The sequence below is a fragment of the Panthera tigris genome, chromosome B3 (assembly GCF_018350195.1).
Source record: "Panthera tigris isolate Pti1 chromosome B3, P.tigris_Pti1_mat1.1, whole genome shotgun sequence".
Lineage (NCBI taxonomy): Eukaryota > Metazoa > Chordata > Mammalia > Carnivora > Felidae > Panthera > Panthera tigris.
In genome coordinates, this window is record NC_056665.1 from 55,887,056 (window position 1) to 55,909,336 (window position 22,281).

Consider the following 22,281-nt stretch of genomic DNA (forward strand, 5'->3'; position numbering starts at 1 on the left):
TTAACCGACTGAGCCACCCAGGCACCTCTGTTTCTTTTTCTTTTTCTTTTCTTTTTTTTAAATGTTTATTTAGTTTGGAGAGAGAGTGAGAGAGAGAACACGTGAGTGGGGCAGGGGTAGAGAGAAAGGGAGACACAGAATTAGAAACAGGCTCCAGGCTCCTAGCTGTCAGCACAGAGCTTGACACGGGGCTTGAACCCACGAAACGCAAGATCATGACCTTGAGCCTAAGTCGGATGCTTAACCGACTGAGCCACATGTGAGCCACCAGCCATACAGGTGCCCCATGTATGTTCCTTTCTAGACTCCTTTCTATATGTAAAATGATTTGAATGCTATTGCATTCTTCAGTTTGGCATTTTGCTATTTTCATTGAATAGATTTCTAATAAATATTTATGTAAATTAAGCAAACATCAAGAGTTCAACTGTTTATACCTCTCTGGAGGTGGGTTGCAAAGGTAATTGGAAATAATCTCTGAGTAAATCCTGGCAATCAGATGGAGTTAATGAAGGGGCAGCCTTAACTGAAGAGACCATCATCAAGTCATGTTGAATCTAAAGTTTTGACTTTAATTTTATGAGTTGCTGCAGTTACATAAAGACCAACAAACATCCAGTTGCCTGGGCCAGCAAATGGTCCTATTTTTCACCCTGAGATGTTATTGAGCTTTGGAGCCTGACTGAAATTCCAAATGTTCACTAGCACTGGAGGCTTTCACATCTGTGAAAGTACTCCGTGGGTTCCACTTCCCAAAACCCATGGAATGCTCCTTTCCCAGAATGTTTAAAGAATTCTATAATCCTTTTATTTGGGAACCCGATTTTACAAATTCTAAGGGGGGGTGGGTAATATGCTTCTACTGTGCTTATTAGCACTAACAGTTGCAAATGTCCGGCGAGGCTGTGCTACCTGACAGGATAAACTCTGGAGTCATCATTAAATTTGGTCCTTCAACAGACATTTTCTGTGTGCTTACTCTGTGCCTCATGGAGGCCAGGCAGCTCAGGTCATCAGGAAACCTTCTCCTTCATCTCACTGCTCTAGCTCCCCAACTAGAAGAAGCAGTCAAAAAATTACAACCGTATTTAACTCCCAACATGTAACCCCAGCTCAATATGAAGAAATTCCAAAATAAGAAATAAAATGAATGCTCCCCTGAGACACCGACAGTGCACAGATGTCGATCTGGCAGGATGCCCAGAGACTTAGATGGGTACAACTTGGACACATCAGGTTGGTTTCTTTCAACAGCTCTGCACTCATCCTCTTTGGTTGCTTTCAGCCTACACTGTGTCAACTCAATCCATGGATTTTTTTCCAAATAATTGACTTGGCGTGTTCATTAAGATGGCCCAGCATGTGACTGATTCACTGAATGTTTCATTTTTCACTGGATACTTGGCACGTACTCCTGGATACTGTAATTATCCTACCTTTTTTGTTTCGCCTCACTATGCATGAAGTGTTGGAGAGAGGCCATCCTTCCTGATTGAACACTGATATTCCCTGTCAGCCCTTTCGTGAAGGGTGTTTTGGTTTATGCACAGGGCATGAGTCTGAGAACATGTGAATTAGCCCTGATTTGTGAATCGGCTGTCATCTATGTTTCCATAGTTGTCAGCCCCGTTGACCTCAACTTCTATGCCTTGAAAATGGGAATGACAAATCTTGTCCTGTTTCAACTGCATAGGGCTCAAGAGCACTCAGAAAAACCAAGAGAAGTCTGTCCTCCCAACCTGCTGAATCTCGCAGGTACCAATGGATGGGCTCACCGCAGTTTCTAAATAAGAAAAAAGAAAAACAAACACCACATCCTCAAACTAGATCTGTGATTGGGTGATTAATTGTGAGCCCAGATCACTGGGAAGGACAAGGGTCAATATACAAAAGGCACAATGTGTATCTTACCTTTTAATCAGAGTCCAATACCCCTTGGAATTGCTGTATTCAGAGCAGCAGTCTGACCTCTGACAGTTGTGGCAGCAGAAGCAGTGGCTTTCTGGACCAGTGCTGTCCAATATAGCATCTCAATGGCACTGGCTATATTCCACATGCTCAGAAGCCATACACTGCATGCCAGTGGCTACAATAGTGGACAGCACATATACGGAACATCTCTACCGGTACAGAAGGTTCCACTGGACAGTGCTTCTTGACACTGACAAATCTGTCCTCTCACCACTACGCTAACTAGCCTCAAGTCCATATTTACAGTAGCATCACGTGGTTCCATCTCATACAAATGAAGAAAACTCCTAAGCAACAGTGCATAGGCAACGAATGCCATGTTTTCATAATTTCCTTCATTCAGTGTAAGAGGGTAAGATAAACCAAAGGGCATATTACAAAGAGATTTATCAACCATTAATCAATATTTAATTTTAAAAAAGAATTATATCACAGGCCAGGGACTAGAAATATTCTATTTTCTTTTATGTGTGAATCCCAATTGATTCATGGTCTGAATATCCAGGATTTGACTGCCCCCCCCATTCCTCTCACCTCCCCCATTCCTCTGTGAATTAAAGATTGATTTTATTATAGGCCCATTTCCTTCTTGTTTATGGTATCACATCTATTTGATAAAGAATGCAACACTGGCAGAGATTTAAGTGTTTTGCATGTTATATATGCAAAAAGGGTAAACATCAAATATAGACCGGAGCTAAATGGCTTAAAGTGCATTGTTTATCATGCCTTATTTTATTGCTAATCTCACATATATCTCACATCTAACAGGGAACAGACCTCACACACCCATAAAAAGCCTACAAACCAAGCTATTGAAAGAGTAATATTTAAGCATGGCATTCATAAAGTACGTAATGGAATTGTAGCGTTGACAGATATCACGGAACTGTCAACAAAATGGATTCTGAGCCATCTCCTTTCAAAAATGAGAAAACTGAAATCGAGAGCAGTGCAGTGCCACAAAGTTACTTGCTGAGTGACGGAGTCAGAATTAGAACCCAGCTCCCACATGTGGAGCCAGAGTTATTTTGGGTACCTCCTTTGTCGCCCTGCTCTGACCAAGGGGATGAAGATGATGAGCTGGGAGGGAAACGCAGAAAGATGGCCACTCTCAGATGGCAGGAAGACGAGTCCTCCTGGCACCTGGCCAGCACCTAGGCCACACAAGGCCCACTATGGGAGACACGTGGCTGGGAGACACTCTTTCTTCTTAGCCCATACAGGCATTCTCAAGTACGCCACTTGCCTTCAAAACCGCCATTTCCCAGAGTAACCTAAATGCCAATCAATGGGATTTCTGGAACCAGAGTACAGGTGGTCTGTCCTGGTTAGTTAAATTTTTGAGCGTTCCTTTACTAGGTCTTACTTATGAAAAGCTCCAAGTTCTCTAATCCCACTTCTCTAAAATGGCATCTAAGCATTTACCTTGAGGTTTAATAGGTGTGGTTTTAGGGGCCCGTAAATCCCCCGAAAAGGCAAGTGAAAATCAGCTCCCAGTCTATAGTATTCATTAAATTATCAAAGATATCCATGACTGCAAAAGGTCCAAAAAGATCTGCTATAAAGGGAGAGGAGAAAGATGCACTTTCTAGAAGGAAAAAAAAAAAAATCACTGAACCCAGGAAAACAGCATGATGACCAAAAGGTCTAATAAACATCAATTTAATAGAAACAGGCAATGTGAATGAAAAGGGAGTCCAATGCTTAAGAATCCCCGGAAGAAACAAGGTTGAAGACACAGTTCCCTTGTCTCTACCTTCCTTCATTTGTCCAAGAGCTGAGCTACAAATCCACTTCTGCAAGTAAGTGGGATAGGAAAACACCTTCCACCTTCTTCTCCAGCACCACACCCTGAGGGTCCAGGTTGACCCAGACTGCCTGCAACGGTAAGGCAGGGTTCAGGGTGCCAAGTCGGGCTCCATGACCGGTGGCACTGCCTTGCTGCCTACCAGCTGTAAAAAGGGGCAAATCGCCATCCCACGTACTTTACCTGTCATGATAGGATCCTTGCATACCCTTCCTCACATCTTTAGATGACAGTGTGCCATGATGGGAGTGAAAAACGACCCCTGATACACTGAACTAATGTTGAAATACAGCCCCCAAATTAAAGGACATCATGAAAGAGAGCAAGTCCCCAGCAGGAATGTGTAGAAATACTGCTGGGGCTCTTGGAGAAAACCTGGCCTGGGAGGAGGCAGACATGGGCTTCGGTCAGGAGCAGCAGCTGGAAGCCAGAGCACAGAGGCTGCTACAAACACGCTCATCGTCTCTCCCAGAAATTTCGCGACACATTCAACACCCACAAGAGGCCATGACAGCGGCTGCCAACTCATTCCATGCCAAGCGAAGGAGCAAATGGAATCGTAATTTTATCTTCCATTTCAGTACGGGGGGAATGTACCTCTTAATATGTTCTATTCAATGAAAACAATGGAATCGAGAAATGCCAGATACCAAACAGCAAGAAATGTTCACAGGAACCTGGTTTGTCAGCTATGATTCTGGACTAAAATGACATTAAAATTTTCATGGGGGAATACAAATCACGGATTTAAAAAATGTCTGCTGAACTAGATACGCGGACAAGGTGAGTCACTGGTACGCCTGCCTCACGCATTTGACTGCTGATCAGCATAATTCATCTGGTTTTCTGACTCGTGTCTCAGTTTTTCAGTATCAGCTTTCCACAAAGAGAATGGTGGTATAACCATTACCAAATAGCAAACATTGCAGATAAGAATATTCTGGTACATTTTAAAAGAAACTCTCACTGGTGCTGATGGACTATAAAATATTTTTAAAACATGGTTAAGTCATAAATCTCTTCAATACCAAGAGGCAGGGTGTAATGATTTGTATATTTTATTTTGACTTTACATGCGGTGTTAAAAACCCAAAGTACATATTATTTACACATCCACAATACAAGTTTACAAGATATCTATACATGTTAAAGTACTCTATAAAACAGTATAGAGCCACTTCACTTTAGGGTTACTTTTTATGCCGTACCATTAAAAAAGATACAATCTGTGTTTACCTTTGCACAAATGGATAAAGCATTTAAAAATTAAATTAACAGGATAGAGACTAGATTTTATGTTAGAAATTTCAACATAAATACTGATCGAACTCACATTACAAACTACAAGGCAGCACAATGTTACAAAATGTTATCTGGGTTCACATAGAGTTACTGTTCCGTTTTCTGCACGCCGGGATTAATATCAGTAAGGTGAACTCAAACGCATTTGTTGGCGGTGGACTGAGTAGTGTTTACCGTTGGTTGGTTTAATTTACGATTAATCTGTAACATTTTAGTTGCAAAGCTGAAGTGTTTCGAGAACAGAAGTTCTAGATTTTGAGCTTCCACAGATCTCAGGGAATCACATTCTTTAGAAAGCAATATTCTCAAAGGAAAAGAATAACTCTATCAGTATTCTACAATCTGTATAAAAATGCTCTGGTCTTCTGCAACCCATCCTCCCCCAAGTCATATGTATCATCAGTGTTATCCCAAGAAATCGGTTGAACTTATTTGTCTGACTTAAGTCAGGAGCATTCCTCTGCCTGGATACTTTCTAGATTAGGTTCAATAAACCATGGTGTGGTGTGCAGCATATTAACTGCATCAGGGTTACACATCATCAGCTGTAAGTGGCTTCTGCAAAACTACCAATAAATGACTCTATGGTTTCCACAGGTGTCACATTACCCGAGAAACCTCATTTGACTTCACATTATCACTGTTTCATCCTTAGGAAAGCAGGAGTGGAATGTTTATCATGGCAAAGGATGTAATGCTGCTATTTGAGTGGATTGTTTCACAATTAATTGTTCTAGGTTGTTTTAACGATTTTTTAAAAGTCTTTTCAGGTGCTGGTTGAAAAACATTTACAACTGGCACTCGGCAAATGATGTGCTCTACTGAAAACACTTGACATATTTTAGTACTTCTATCATTCTCATGAATAAGGCACAAAATGCACAGATTCAGGTAAACTCACATGTAATATTTACAGTATATTGTCATTACCTGCATGACTTCAAAGAAAACTCTCATATTAACACAACATAGACAACATGATTGCACCACTGTTCGGCTTTCATAGACACTCTCTGTTAGGCCAATTATAATCGCTTTCATACTTCCTTCCTCTGTCTTCTGTTTTGTTCATTTATCTTGGGGGTAGGAGGAGTTAAAGGAAGAGAAATTGTACTACATGGGAGAAACCAAACAACATCAAAATAAAACCTTATTAGTGTGTCCAAGGTTAAATACAGTGAGTCAGGCTTGGATTCACAGTGGACAGGTAAATTTTACTACTGAATACTGGTGGATAAATGAAGGATCCCTCTTAACATCTCTATCTCCTTAAGCTGGCAAGACTGTAATAGAAGTTTTAATGAATAGCAGCACAAAATTACTTAGAACTCTTACATTCTGGCATTGGGGACCATGTAAGTCAAGTTAATCATTTTGATGGTCAGATCAGCCTTGATTTTATTTCTTTCTCAAAGCTGAACCCAATGGACTGCTGTGGGAAGAAGTTATTGTCTCTTGTTCAGTCATGCGCAATGTAAACAAGTCCATAGCACAAAAAGATGCAATGGGCACCAGAACAAATCCTCATGGGTACAGAACACACACACGCACACACGCACACACACACACACACACACACACACACACAGGCAACACAGTCCATTGGTGGCATGAAAAAAAATGCCACCCTTTGAAAAAAATGCTACAGTTTGGGTCAAAGACTGGAGTTTTAGCAAATTGTTTGGTAATCTACAAGTTCATTTCTTTGAGACATTACCATTGTTTTTTGACATTTGTGCAAGAGGCAAGGTGAATGCATACAATTAAAATGTTCACATTTAATGGGAAGACCACACATCATGGTAGTCTAAGTTGAACCCATTTTCAAGTATTTGCTTACAGACTCTTCTGAGTACTGTATCAGCTCTCTATACTGGTAAGGTAGCCCCCTGGGTGCTACACATCTCTTTAGCTTCAAACAAAAGAAATGGAATGACCAGCACCTTCCTTTGTTTTCAGGCAAGTACACAGAAGCTTTGCTGTAGTAGCTACATGTGGCAAGTTCTGATGTTGCCAAAGTTAGAAAGAGTTTCTTTGGCCACTTGGTTCTCTTAAAATACAAGGGAGTCTCTTGTCTTAAGGTACCCTTACAACATCATCCTCTCAACAACATGGACAGGATAAAGCCACACGGAGAATAGCACACACTTGAGGCCTAGTAAGTGTATTTGTTCAGTGGTCTGACAGATGTGGTTTGAGGAACAAAGGAAGGCTTTGGTGGCACATCAGGTTTTAAGGACGGTGTCCTCTTTAGTCCCGTCCTAGGAAGGGTGCCATTACTGGTATAGCTGCTCTGTCTGGAGAGGGAAGGCTGCAGATGAACACTCACTGGTGTTCCCTGAATATAGTCCACCTTTGCCCCTGTGGAGGTGGGCAGGTACCCTCCACGGTTCATACTCGGCTGTCTAGATAACAAAACACCATTTGGTGAGTTTAAGTTTTTAGGCATAGCAGATATAGAGTGCCTCTGGGAGGAATTTTTGTGATAACCCCTTTGTCTTTCCAGAGAAGTCATTGGGACTCCAGGAGTGGTGGGGACATCCACTCGCTTGGTTGGGCTGTTTCTGGGGAGAGTTGAAGGAGGAGAGTACAGCGATGCTTCCCGGTTAGGGACCTTGGGTGGGACCTCTGACATAGGTCCCACAGGATCCAGCATTAGGGTCTGGTGGGCCATCTGGATGTCTCCCATGATGGCTTTGGGGTTGCTATTTGGGTCATTTAGATGCTTCAGGAGATCATTGAGGGTATTTCTGGAATCCACAGAACGCCGGTGATCTCTTTTGCTGGATGACTTTGTAAGTGGGTGGTCAATGTTCTGAAGCTTCTTTTCAGCTTTGTGAGCATTGGAGTTTGAGAAAGACGTGTTGTAGTCATGAGTGGCATTAGGAAGAACAATGGCACTGGGGATATGCCCATGACTTAATGGGGAATGGGGTGGTGGACTAGAAGGAAAAAACTGGGGGGTTTCTTTCCTTGAAGCCCCATGGCCGTGGGCCTTGTCTGAGTGGCTCTTCATGGCCTGCAGGGTCTTCTGGTGAAGCACAGGTGTAGACTCAGGCGTGGGGAGAGCAGCCAGTTCGGGAGGTTGGCCCCGATGGTCCATTACCATGGATTTGGTATCTCCACTGGGTGGCAGCTCTTTCCGACTGGTCAACAGGTTACTATACAATTTGGGAGAATCAATATTCTGTTGATATTCCTTGACTGGGCTGTCAAAGAGACCATTCAGTTTGGCAAAGCTTCCACTGGAGTCTGTGCACGACTGGGCAGATTCTGCATCTTTATGAATCTTTCTGTTTTTCCGAACGAACATGTCGCGATAGCAGTATACTGCCACCCCGGCAATGAACGCACCCAAAACAAAAGCGGCAAAGACACAGGTGATGAGGACATTCATGTGGACCATCTGGTTGGACTCTCCAGACTGGACTTCCCATCGTACACCTGCAACAGATACACAGGAAAAAAGTCTGAGTGAGGTGCTTCTTTCAGACAGTATCAGCCAGCAAATGGCTTCCTGTGAGCCAGCACCACCTTCACATGGTCCATATGCTTAGCTTGGAGGGTCAGGGAGACTCTAAAAGTCCACCTACACATTTTTCTTTAATCGCGATCAGATCCCCAGAGACATATAGGATTGCTGCAAATGCCAGGATAACTCTGATCTCCCACTGATTCCTACGTGCCTGTCTTTCCCCCCAAAATCTCTTGTAAGTAGTTGTTATCTAACATCCAAAACTCCAAGGTTTTTTGTTTTTGTTTTTTTGCCTAAAAATTAAGAGTTAGAAAGTAGGTATTTTCTAAATGGCCAACTTTAAATTCAAGAAATGTTTTGTCTCATGATTTTCTCCTAATTCATAAATCAGGATTAAAGGGCAACTGCTGGAATTAGGAAAACGTATGGATTGGCATGAATGTCCATTATGCTAAAATAATTAAGCAGATAAACTTATGCAATCTTAACTAGAATAAAGACACACAATTGGTTCACAAACTAAAAGCACCTGCTTGGTCACTGTTAGCTACAAATACGGACTTTCATGTTTACTTTGCTAATTTTTTTCATTCCACCTTCAGGTGAAGTACTCTTGAATTGCCTGCTATGAAAGAAATCCAGACAGTCTAAAGAAGTTTAATATGTATCAGTTAAGTAATATTATCCAATTGTCTTGAGCTATTTAAGAAATATTTAAGTTAGACCAGACGAAGAGTGAATTAGTTTATAATTATTGGGATTTTCAATGCAACCACAGACATCTAACAGTCAATCAAAGAAATGTTAGTTTAAGAGGTATCCAAGTCTGTTACATGCCATAAGCACAGTTATCCCAGTATAAGGTAAGTCAGAAGAATTCTGAAGATTCTGTTGTTTTAGGTTAGTACTAAGGCCTTTGGTCATTAGTTGTTTTTAATCACTGTTCGGGATTATGGCATTCAGTGTCATTGGAAAAGACAAAGAAGGAAAAGCAGAAAGAAATGATATTACTAAGGAAAACAAAACAGAAAGAATGATTATAAAATTGCTTACAATGGAAACATATAAAACCCAAATCAACAGATGTAAATCATAAATGACAATGCACTGGCATAAAAACTGATTGGAAACCTGATACCATAGTTTACTAAGCACCAAAGAATAGATTTTTTTTTCCCCCAGAGTAAGATGTCTAATAAGCTACCTCATCCAGGCAACTGTTGTATAACTGCTTCTATTAAGGGCAGAAAATGATAGTTAGGGATAAGTGCTCTGTTATGTTTTATTGCTTGTGACATTCAAGCAACTTACTAGCACCTCATATATCCTTTTCATATTGCATTCGGAATTGAAGTTAAACAGAAGGCTGGGAAAGGCTTTTAGACAAAACATCTGATATCAGGATATTTGCAATTAATGAGTTTTGTGTTTTGATGTTGTTGGGGTGGCCCTGGAAATTCTCTGCCATTGAGCAGACTCTCAGTGTCTTCGGGCAGAAACCAACACAGATGAGATTGTCTGAGTGGCTACGTCATCACCTCTTTCTTTCACAGCTTCCCACCTCTTTCATCTGTGAAGGAATGCACTCCGATACAAGCACAGAAAGCAGAGTGAGGCAGCCAGCGGAGGTGGCGTGAACAACAGCAGGGCTCTGTTTTGGTTCACCTCTGGGAAACCCTAAGTCCACTAGCTCCTCAGAGATATCAGGAATCAGGTTTCCACTCAGCGAGAGATGAGTTCCCTGGTGAGGCCTTACCCTTTGGGATACCTGATAAAGGATCAGTAAAATCAGAAGTGTTTGGGTCATCTTGAACTACAAATTTCCGGGAGCTCGTCAGTTTAGGTCTCCAGGTATCAATCACTTTAGGTGTAATTTCTGGGATACTTGCCATTGTGGTAACAGATGATGAAGATACCTCCATGTCTGTGGTGGCAAACAGATTTTTATTAACGTGGGTAGATTTTTTTTTCTGACTGGTCTGTTGCATTTTTAAGTAAAGTTTAAGTCAATTTTATGAGAAATCCTATTCTATGATTTCATAAAAACACATCCAAAGAGACTACACCAAATTGCTTTCTTGCAAGGGAAAAGAAAAAACTAAAAATGAACAAAAGAGACGTATTAAGCAGATTTCAAAATTAAAGACATTCAAAACACTCCTACCGAAGCCCCTCAGGTGATTAATGACCCTCATGGAATGGGTAACACAAATCCCAGAGATTAATTGCTTTTTTCTCGTCATTTTGTGAGACAGCATCATTTCCTTTCTTTTTGTGTATATGTTTAAAAGCATTTCCATGGACTGTTAGAGATGTATCCTTCACTGGGGAACCTACAGTGTAACTCCATCAGGAAACACCTGGTTATGTCCGTGTCAACACTTGGGTTTTGACCTGATAAAGCAGGTTGCTCTGCTTTACCACGGACTCCCCATCCATCTGTGCACTGAGGCCTCACACCATCCATGGTAAAGCACCGAAGCACGGATGAACCTTGCCTGTACCCTTCAAAATGCTCGGGGAATTTATTCCAAAGAATTAGCAGCAACTCATGCAAAAGAAATGGCATTCATAAGCCAGATAAGGATGTTCTGATACATAAGACCTGCCATCCTTTTCTCCCTTCTGAAGAATGAAACTGCTGTGAGTTTTGGAAGCAGCAATCGGACCAGAAGGAACTTAACCTCTTAGCACGTGTGTTACTGATTTCCACAAAGTAGCTTTGCCCTCAGAATGTAAGCATACGGTTTTAGATTAAAACTCTGGAGACCCCCGTTCAGAGTGGCACGATGGTCACAGACGAAGGCTCCAGAACAGATACAGACAGCGGGTCGTTGAACACCTTAATACATCAGATACCGGCTTCCTTCAACAGGAGCCTTTTTCACAACACTGAGACCACAACATTCAAAGATTCCCGGGATCCCCACAAACCATTCAAAAAAGATGTCTAAAATGTATAAATACACATTTTGGGGAAATGTGTATTTGTTTACTAGGTCTTAGGAAAGGTAAGGAAAGAAGGGGAAAATAATGAAATTCTGCCATCCATTGGATATAGATGGCCAGAGGGAACATCCACAATGCACAAGGGTGAGAGAGAAGGAAGCTTGGGTGGGCAGGCGTGCAGCTGGAATGCAGTCTATGTGAATCCATTTGATTTTTCATAGGGGATGTGCCTTGGTCAATGATGAACTGTTAACATGCTACACAGAGGTGGAGTGCTGAGTAAGAAAAAGTCTTTCAGTACCATCAGTGGGATTATGAGTCAAAGCAGAAACATGAAGGGCTGCCAAACTGCGCAAAAGGAGGGGAGAAGGGGCTGAAAATGCTGAACTGAAGGAAAGAAAAGGTTGTTAATTCAAAAAAATTAAAAAAAACTAACCAGATGTTGGACCGCCAAATATTTTGTAATCTGGTGTAGTTGAAGTAGGCAAAATTTCTAAAAGAATTAAAGGAACAAGTAATCAGTAAAAAGTAACCAAAAGAAAGCAAAAATTTATGAATTCCAATTAACTAAAAAAGTCAAAAGAAAAGACTATAAATAAAAAGATTAACCTACTGGTTAGACTACCTTTCTCTAGATTTTCTACCAAATTGTAAATGGTGAAGGAAAAAAAAAAAAAAAAGGTAAGACTCTTCTCTAATGTATCCCCATGACCAAACAGCTCAGCTTTTGCGAAGTTTAAGTTAAATGCTATGTGGTTATGTGTCCTGAGTCATTAAAAGGCTGATTGTAAAATAATGTTCACGTGCAAATGTGGTTAAAAAGAATTGCCAGGAGGGAAAGGAAGATCCGGTCTTACCGTGGCAGTCCCCTAGGTGGGCCGTGTTGCCGTATTCTGTGTCTTGTTCATATCCTCCAGCACTGTGGTTATGGAAAGCAAAGAAGTCTTCGGTTAACAGCCTTCATAGGGACACAAGTGACAACCAGAGCAGAATCAAGAACACAGACTGATTAGTAAGAAAAAATGGACATTTCAACACAGCTTGCTAAAACGAGGATTCCTGTTCAACATCTGGCCACTAAAATGTTTAAGACAGGGGAGAGAATTGTTTTTTCTCTCCATCCATTTCCCTTAGGCTACTGTCTACAATCTCCCTTCCTTCTTACAACTCCCGATTTTCTTGTTTATTTCTCCCATAAAAAAGAAAGAAAGAAAGAAAGAAAGAAAGAAAGAAAGAAAGAAAGAAAAGAAAATGAAGAAAAGAAAGGAAGAAAAAAAACAAAAGTAGTATTATCGGAATTTTTCTAACATTTCTAGCTTTAGAGACCCTAGAGAAGACAGAGGCAGCTCTCAGAAGCTCTCAGCTAATGTAACAAAACACACTTACAGCATCCCTGGGGTCACTCTGCCACAAGCCCCCTGGCTTAACCAGCCACAGTATGGGTCCCGAGATGCAATACAAGACCTATATAAAAACAAACAGAACACAACTTGGATTTTCTCATCATTGAAGGTCAAGATGCTGCAAGACTCATGGTAAGTAAAGACCCTCAGCTTACTTTTTACAGGATCCGTAACGCTCACAGCGACTGAGGGGGAGGCGAATAACGCAGCTAGAGAACGCCACATACACAGCGTGATGATCTTTATCCAACTGTAATGAGATGACCTTTCTGTCCTCCTCATTCTCAGCATTACACCTATATTTTGGGATGCATTTTGAAGCCATATGTTTAGTAAATCAAAAGCTACATGAAATGTACAAGACAAGTGGGGTTTGGTTGTACAATTACTAAGAGCTGAGGTATCTTAAGGAATATTCCTGGTAGCAAACCAGGTAGGTACAGAGTTTGGGAAGTAATAAATCTGTGGTTCAACTTCTGATGCTCTGCACGGTTGGTTCAATTTCAGGTTGGACAAAGAGTTTTTTTAAGATCACTTTCTTATTCTGGTGACCGAAGGGAACTATGTTTGTGAAGACCACGTTGGACTACAGGGAAGAAAAAGGACAGTGTTTCAATGGACTTAAATTTCGCTGCGCTAGATGTTTCTGGGTCTCTCTTTAGTCTCCTTTGCTCCATTTCCATCACCTATTTCTTCTTTGTTTTAGTGGCCATTATTTTTTTATATCCGAGGTTGGAAGAGTGGTATTGCGTGTGTGTGTGTGCACGTGTGCATACTTACTACCTACTGTCTGCAGCAGGTGACGTCCTGAAACATACCTGAAGGTGTCAGGGGTGGTGCTAACATGTTCTCATTGCCCACAGGTGAACAACATGGGGTGAGTTATTTTAAACTCGTCAACTGTCCACCATTTTAGCCCCAGTGGACTCAGGAAGCACAACAAACAGGATTTATTTCAGGGAGGGGGAAAAAAACCCCAAAACACTCAATATGCCAAACCACTGCTAATTTCAAGGACTAAAAGGAAATTGCTGGATGAAACACACACCGGAAAGCTTTGAGCAGTGCTGAAAAGCATTCTCGTAAAATACACCTACTTTGCGTGGTTGTACGCTTCAATCTCTTCCAGTAATACGCTGTCATTCAAAGAGAAAGGACTGGTCTTTGCCAAAACTTTAAGCACCACGCCAGCTTCAGAGCCAACAAAGATGACTGTATAGTTCCGGTGGGGCCCAGCAGAATGGTCAACAGCAATGGCCGTCAGTCTGTACCTGCCAGAGGAGGTGTGCCAAGTCAGAGGGGAGGCCGACAGGAAGAGAGGGGCTTTGAGGGTGGTGGGCTGCTGTTTCCTGCAGTCTTACCTGATCCGAGTCTTTGTGAACCAGGGCTCATCGGCGATGGGTGGGACGGCAGAGTCCATTAGCGGGTGGGATTTGATGAACGACAGGGTTTCATCAGGGAAATCAATGGAGGTTTTATAGGCTTCAGCAAGGCCATGCTTTGCACAACAGCCAGGCCTGAAAGGAAAACAGTGTGTTTTTTCCCCTCACAAACTATCTAAGGAATAAGTGTCCATTCTGAAAGAAGAGGCCAAGGAAGAAAGGAGAATGAGCGAAACCAAGGAGCATCGCTATCTCCCTGCACTCAGTGGGTTCTCTGCACTCACCCCTGCAGGGCTATGTTTACTGACTTTGTCTGCAGTGCTGCCCAGGGACCCCATTCTGGCATGGGAGGTTGGCCCCCTCTGCTCTCTGAGGATGGCTGCTTCCAGTGACCAGAGGGTTTTGTTAAAGACAAAAACACTTTCTGTCTTTTTTCTTTACCTTGGCTTTGGTACTTTGTCTTCAGGGACTGCTGTCCAAACAGAATCTGGGGTTTTCTGTTCTTTAAACCGTCCTTTGAATACTTTTTCAATGTCATCCATGCTAAATGCACACACTGCAGAACCAGGAATGCTGAAAAGGGGGAAACCATCAGGAAAACCATCAGGCAATCATAGGCCCACTCTTGGGTCCCTTAGGCAAGCACAGAACAGCTTTTGAAGTGCCAGGGATCTGTCCTCACCTGTTGAGCTGTGTGGTAAACACCCCGACCACAGTGGGGATGCCATTGATTTGTATTATGTCTGTGATAGACTGCAGGACATCAAAGTAGAAAAACGAATCTCCGGGGACAGAACAGTTAAGCCGAGCCTTCAGAAATGAAGTCCAGTGTTTCTCCAGGACCCGCTGGGAGCCACCCATGTCATTTTTACATATGCGGGCCACACGGGAATAGACAGCCTGCCCAAGGGACAAAAGCAAAGCAACAGGGTTATGAGCTTGGAGGGGGAATGGAAACAAAAAGCTGCAATTTAAGGGAGGGACACAAAAATGCTAAAGATATGTCTGGCTGCAAAGAATCTAGCAATCTTCTCTCTAGGGATTTGTACAGTTAGAATGTAAAACTAGTTTTACCTGTAAGGAAAAAAAAAGGCCATTTCCCTGTTCTGCCAAACAACCTCCCCAAGAAGCGAGCTCTGGAAATGCCTGAGTGAATGCAAACCATTCCCACAATTTGCCTCCCACCCTGTTTCTTGTATTGTTAATGAAATGTACCATCCTTAAACTTGGCATAACGACGTTGTGATACTTTCAAATTACATGGGCTTCTGCTGAAGCACTCAAAATTGAAAAGTGGCCTCTACTTTCCATTCTGTCTTTTGACTCTGACAAAGAATAAACTACCAACAGATTTCTAAAGTGTTAAAGAAGCATCCATAGCTCAAGGGTGCCTGAAGAACACTCTCTGTAGTGACAGAAAAAATGAAACCTTCTCAAGGCCCAAGGCTGCTGTTCTCACTCTGGTCGTTGTTCAGGTGTTTTCCAGCAATTATTCTCATGATAAGCAACTCACTTCTTTGCACTTGACCCTAAATGCACTGAGTGCTGGAAAATACACAGAGAGCATAACTCTACTGAAGCGGGCTCGATTCCATGCAGGGCAAGTCCATAAGATGAGTCAAGTGCATATACTTGCCTTGCCTAAATTATTATGTTCCACAGCAATTTCTCGAAAGAAGAAATACACATAGTTTCCATATTCTATGGCATGAAGAAAATGTGGCTCTGAAAGAAAAATTGAAAACAAACTGGTTTCTAAAGGATACTCCAATTCGCATAAGACCCCAACTGCTAGGCATGACTGACAGATACTGCATGGCTATATACAAGCCAATGTGAATTTCAATACACCAGTGAGCTCCAGGAGTGCCAGTATGGGGGTGTGGAAGCTTCAAGGAACCCAGAGTCTTTAATGTCAGCTAATGGACTGTAAAAAGCCTACAGGAACTGAACTACAGCAAAGGTCTTTGTTTTAACAGATTTATTCATTAACCTATTTAACTGGGGAAGAAAACTCCTTACACTGAGAATAAAAAAATCTTGATATCTGGACTCCAGAGAACAAGACGGATCTGCAGATATGAACTAATTGATTCTCACTACTAACTCTGCAGGATAGGTAGGTGGGTGTGGACCAGGAGCATATGTGCACTTAGAGGTAGGCACTTTGGCACACAGAAATGAGATCTCTCTTTTTTGAAGTCACTAGTATAAAATCGTAGATGAATCTACTTTCCCAACATGGCTACTAGTCTCCTCTTTCCTTGTCAATGCTCCTGTTCACAACTGAAGCAACTTGGACTTGCCCTCTGTAAACAATATAAAGTCATGCACTGAACCTCCTGATGCCACGGCTCCTGTTCCCACTTGGTCATCCCACCACCCTTGGCATTCGCACACCCTGCTTTCCAAAGGTACCTTTTATCCATTTGGAATCATATTTTATTGTGCGAAGGGCAGATCCATCCCCCATGCTTCGATAAATAACAGCATCACTGGCCAAGAAGTCAGCCACCGTGGCAGAATATAGCTTCCCATCTGAAACCAGAGTTGTAATTTGGGTAAGATGACCATACTAATCCTGTAGTGTGTTATCCTATGTAGTGCTTTCCTTCGGAGTGTTTTCACCTGTTATCCCTATGTATACAAATAAACCTAGATCTGATGCTCATAATCAACCTGCTACAAGTCGGCCCATGGTATTACCTAATTTTACAGGTGAGGGATCTAAGTATCAATAAGTTAAGCAACTTATTCAGGGTCACTGACCTAGTTAACAACAGAGCCATGTGTGAGACTATTTATAATATGTTCACTGTTTAAAATAATTTTTTTAAGTTTTTTACTTATTTTGAGAGAGACAGAGACAGCACAAGTGGGGAGCGGCAGAGAGAGAGGGGGAGAGAAATCCAAGCAGGCTCTGTGCTATCAGCTTAGAGTCTGATGAGGGCTGGAACCCAGGAAATGTGAGATCATGACCTGAGCTTAAGGTGAATGCTTAACTGACTGAGCCATCTAGGTGCCCCTGGGTGCCTTATATGTTCACTTTTAATCCCTGTTTTTGGGAAATTTTTTTTCATAGCTCCTAGACTTCGAAACACCTATATCAAGGTAGCTACCCCAGTTATGAGCTTTTTTCCTTCCTTTAAATTCCTTTTTACCTTCAATGTCATTAATCATTTATATTCATTACACTAAAGGATCTTACCAGCAAAAAGGGCAACATTGGTTTGTCTGGCATCAAATGGGCATCTTGCCAGGCCACTAATTTCCTCCCCGTCATACTCTAAGGTATTCAACTATAAAAGAAAAATAAATAGCCAGTGTCACATCTGTTCAATGTACCTGTTTGAAGGCAATGCTCCTTTATTTGTACTGAAATTCTATTTGAAGAATTTTGTCTTTATTATTCCATAGCATTAGAGATAAATGGGTATAGCAGAAAGGATTCAACTCTAAAAGCATGGCAGTGAGGGGAAAAAAAAAAAAGTTGGTACAAAAAGCACACCGTATGAAATAAATATACTTACCCTATAGTATCTACACATGGGATTGAATGCATTGGTACCACATACAAAAACCATCTCATCGTTTCTTGGGACAAATACTTTAATAAAGTTGTGGCATTCATCCTAAAGAAAGTAATAATTCAATTAATATTAGACATTCCATAGGTGGACACCGTGGGATGAGGCCCACATAAAGACTAACTCTGGCAGACACTCGTCTGTTTTACTTACTTTATGTTTGCCTTTCATGGCACAGTTTTCTCGGTCCTGTTGTCTTGACCGCCATGTCAGTTTCTGTAGTAATCAAGCAAAACCAAAGTTCAATATTTTAACTGAAAAATCTTGGACATTATTCAAGTTCTGAGGGAATGCAAATAAATTTCACTCGCTCACCTTGTTTGGTATGACTTCTGTTTTGGGGATTTCATTTAAGTTTACCGTATAAACTTGATCCCTGTTGGAAACAAGGCAGTACGTCAAATCATGTGAATGCATAAAAATGTTAAGCTGCTTCTTCTTATTTTATTTTTACAGATCTGCCTTTATTGTATTTGGGAGATCATTTGGATTTTCTATGTCTCCCACAAAGTCAACAAAGAGTACTTTTTCATTAGTGAGATGCTTTTATATATTGCTGTGGTTAGAGAGCAAAGAACGCTCTTCTCTTCAGGCATGGGTCAAGCTGCTACTTGGTATTAGCATAGACATACTTCTAATATTTGCTTGAATAATTCCAAGTTAAAAAAGAATAAAGAAAGATTTTTTTTCCTGCTGCTTTAGGAATAAAGAATGGTGTATGATTTCTTGATGGCAGTAATAAAATAGCACCGCTGAAGGCTTTAGCTCTGTATTTTGTTCCTGGTACACAACACTGCCTCTTCTCAGTGAATATTTTTGGCTACTTGCAATTTTTGATCACAATCACATATTAGTTTTTCATGAACTAGACACATTAATGCAAGCACCACAAGAGAAAAGAATTTTAATCTAATAAACCAACCAGAGGAAAATTACCTGCCAGCAATATAAAGTGTGTCTCGAATTTTCAACATCAGCTGAAAGTCCAGCCTGTGCTGGGATTCATTGCCCGAAGGGCGTCCTCTAAAAACCGGATATTGCCTTGAATCTGCAAGTAAAAATGGGCTAAACCATCAGTCAGGATTATGGAGCTGAAGAATCAATATACAGCATTGATTAGCTGTATATACTAGTTGTAGAAGGGTTTTAACTAAATTCCTCTCTTAAGGTCTTGAATATAAATGAATAAAAGACAGGGAGTGTGAGCAAATGGTCTTTTTCTTTTAACTGGAAATATATAACCTATACATGGGTAGCTTTAGAAAAGCAGCCAACAAAGCTGTCCCACTTTCTCTAAACACTAAGAAATGATTATGGATAAATTAATATGCAAAACATTGATTAGACATAAAAAAAAACAAAAAAAAAACACCCCTCTCTTTCTAAAAACAAATACACCTAGAAAATCAAAACCAAAAAAGCTCCCTTCTCAGAAAAGAGGAACGTTCTTAAGGTTACTTACAGTGATAGTCGACTGTATTAAGGGGTTCATCATCTTCGGGAAAGCTGACTGCCCTCAGCTGGGAAATCATCAGGAGCAGCATGTAGGCACAGAGCAAGAAGCACCTCATGGTGGGCCAAGGTGAAGTCAGAGCAGCCCCTCCTCAGAAATCCCACTTAGCTACCTGGAAACCAGAAACAAGTTGGAAAGATCTCTATGGTGTAATGAAACTTTCTCATTTGTAATCAGCTCCATTTGCACCACCAGCTCTCTCCAGGGCCCTCCTCCAGCCAGGAATCCTGGCAGGGCTGGGTGAGGTATCTCTGAAAATACAGGCAAAAGATGGCACCATGCCAGGTCTGATTAAAGCATCTGGTGAGCATATTGAAGGTTTAGGCACATTTGCAAGAGTTTTTTGAGGTAACTACGTATGTCATCGCAGCAAGATCACCAGAACCACAAACAGAAACGCTGGCTGCTGACTTGGCAAGAAGATGGGCTAAGTTGGGATTAGAATTTTAATTAAACTCCAATCTGCTTCCCTTCCCCCAGCCTGAAATACAACCAGTACAGCTTGTCTCTTGACCCCACCCCACCCCCCACCATAAAATGCCCAAGCTGCTTCACAAATTTCCAGGGAGCTGACGGTCCTGTCGCCTCTCATCAGACCTTTGCTAAAGGCATTGCCAGATTCCCAGCATTACTCAAGCCTTCGTCCTAAATCCTAAAGTTGAACAGTTCCCTTAGCTTACTAAGACCAATATGGAGGCAATGACATGAATGACATTGAATCTGGGTGAAAGAGAATTAAAAGAAATGAAATGATTTCACGATCTATCAATTAAGCAGGACAGCACTGAGGAGTCACAGCTGACACCAGACCACTGGGGATGTCTACCTCTTTACATAAAACCATTTGGACACAAACCAATACCCTAAGTATGCCTATCCTCTTAGCTTTATTGAACTTTAGAACCGTAGGGGGCCTTAGGGACCATCTAGTCCAACCCCCTCATTTTTCAGATGAGAAAGCCAAGGGCTGGAAAAATTAAGGGACTCACTGAATTTCAGGGAGCTATTTAGAACATGATCAGGGTATAGACTTACATCACCTGTGTCCCCATCCGGGCTCTTTTCATCAAATTACATGATGAAATTAACTGACTTTTTTTTTTCTCTTCAAAAAACAGCATTACAAAAAATATTTTGGGGGTAATGAATACATTCATTATCTTTGTTAAAGTGATGTTTCACATGTGTATGCATAAGTTACATTTTATTTTATTAATTTTTTTAATGTTTATTTATTTTTGAGACAGAGAGACAGAGACAGAGAGAGAGAGAGAGACAGGGTGTGAGTGGGGGAGGGACAGAAAGAGAGGGAGACACAGAATCTGAAGCAGGCTCCAGGCTCTGAGCTGTCAGCACAGAGTCTGATGCAGGGCTCGAACCCACGAACCGCGAGATCATGACCTGAGCTAGTCTGACGCTTAACCAACTGAGCCACCCATGTGCCCTGCATATGTTACATTTCAACTGCACATTTACATATGTGCAGTATATTGTATGTCAATATCTCAACAAAGTTCATAGCATTAAGTGTATAATATTAACTGTCAAAAATTAAAAAAAAATCTTTAGCTGGTACTAATTTATTTAAAAAGTAAATTAGAGCTCTGTTGGGGCAATGGGATAGGTTTTTTTTTTGTTTTTTTTTTTTTTTGAGACCATAAATGCTCTATTCTACAACAATACTACCCCTTCCTTAGCCATACTTGTCACAGCTACTGTACTGAATGGTATAACATTTAGCTTTGTCACAGTCTCATTTCCCTCATTTCCTAACTTTAGGAGATCACTTCAAATTGTGGGTGAGTCCAACCACTCAGCTGGGTACTTACTATGCCTCTTCTATCATCTTAATGTCAAACACACAGATGTACAGGCGTGTAAGCTATGCAATACTCTCAGTGTTGGTCTTTTTAACTAAAGTAGAAGGCAAGTAATATGGGAGTTTTAGAATTCTAGTTTTGCAAAAAGAGAGAACAATATTGCAATACATTTTTTCCTAGTGGAGGATGAATCCAGCAGTAAGTCAACACACTGAAAATGCCCTGCAAAAAGCATGGTGGAGTGGGATCCGTGGCAGCATCGTTTTGTACTCAAGGCGAAAGAGTGTGAACGTTGGCAAACTCGGACTTGGGCTTGGATGGACATCCACCATTACGAGCTGTTTGGCCGGGGGAAGCTTCTTCAGTCTCTTTGAGCATTCGTGTCTTTATTTGCAACATGTAGATAATACCACCTCATCCACTTGGTGAAAAGGAACTAACTGTCTCCTTCATTCAAATTCTGAGCACAGTCAGTCCTTCTCACCCATTGCCTAGGGGACATCATCACATGACCTTGACCTTAAGAATCCGGGCAGAGTCTGGGAAAAAGATGTCCTAAAATATTAAAGCTATTTGGCCATTTTTTTTCTCAAAGGATTTCTTTAAAATACAAAAATATTATGTTTAGAATAATTTTGTACAACTTGAGCCTATTTATCGAACCTAGAAAAGAAGGTAAAAAACAATCACTGTCAATCCTACCATCCTAATGCAACAAACGAAATGATTTGGTTCTACCTTCTTGCCACATGCACATATTTCCAATCATGACAAGGTGACCTCTTTTAATGTACCAGTTTTTCTGAAGCAGCGTCTTCCTGTCTCACTTTTCCACCATGCTTCCATGTTTTGCCATTTATACAGGCCCTGGAAAGCTGAAGTAGTAAAAAATATGAAATGTCGCCATAAGAAGAAAATTCTGCTATGATACGCATCCCAAACTTCATCCTCTGGATGGAAGGTCACTGGGTGTTTCTGCTGGGTAACAGGGGTAAAGATCAGGAACACCCATCCATCCTAAGGACACTTAGAAATATTTGTGTGAAAACAAGAGGCAGATAGTTCTGTG

General features: G+C 41.3%; 1 protein-coding gene across 1 annotated transcript in view; it reads right to left on the reverse strand.

Moving 5' to 3' along the window:
- Nucleotides 1-4,822: 4,822 nt before the first annotated feature.
- SEMA6D (semaphorin 6D) overlaps nt 4,823-22,281 on the reverse strand; it is a 54,876-nt gene continuing 37,417 nt past the window's right edge. Inside the window, exons 3-20 of the mRNA XM_042988938.1 lie at nt 19,342-19,504; nt 18,816-18,927; nt 18,195-18,255; nt 18,033-18,095; nt 17,823-17,924; nt 17,501-17,591; nt 16,711-16,830; nt 15,929-16,017; nt 14,975-15,192; nt 14,734-14,865; nt 14,272-14,427; nt 14,008-14,181; nt 13,066-13,206; nt 12,894-12,971; nt 12,365-12,465; nt 11,944-12,000; nt 10,315-10,482; nt 4,823-8,527 (exon numbers count right to left, since the gene is read on the reverse strand). Of these exons, the coding sequence (XP_042844872.1) occupies nt 7,239-8,527; nt 10,315-10,482; nt 11,944-12,000; nt 12,365-12,465; nt 12,894-12,971; nt 13,066-13,206; nt 14,008-14,181; nt 14,272-14,427; nt 14,734-14,865; nt 14,975-15,192; nt 15,929-16,017; nt 16,711-16,830; nt 17,501-17,591; nt 17,823-17,924; nt 18,033-18,095; nt 18,195-18,255; nt 18,816-18,927; nt 19,342-19,450 (3,261 nt within the window). The 5' untranslated portion in view covers nt 19,451-19,504 and the 3' untranslated portion in view covers nt 4,823-7,238. The remainder of the gene's footprint in view (nt 8,528-10,314; nt 10,483-11,943; nt 12,001-12,364; nt 12,466-12,893; nt 12,972-13,065; nt 13,207-14,007; nt 14,182-14,271; nt 14,428-14,733; nt 14,866-14,974; nt 15,193-15,928; nt 16,018-16,710; nt 16,831-17,500; nt 17,592-17,822; nt 17,925-18,032; nt 18,096-18,194; nt 18,256-18,815; nt 18,928-19,341; nt 19,505-22,281) is intronic.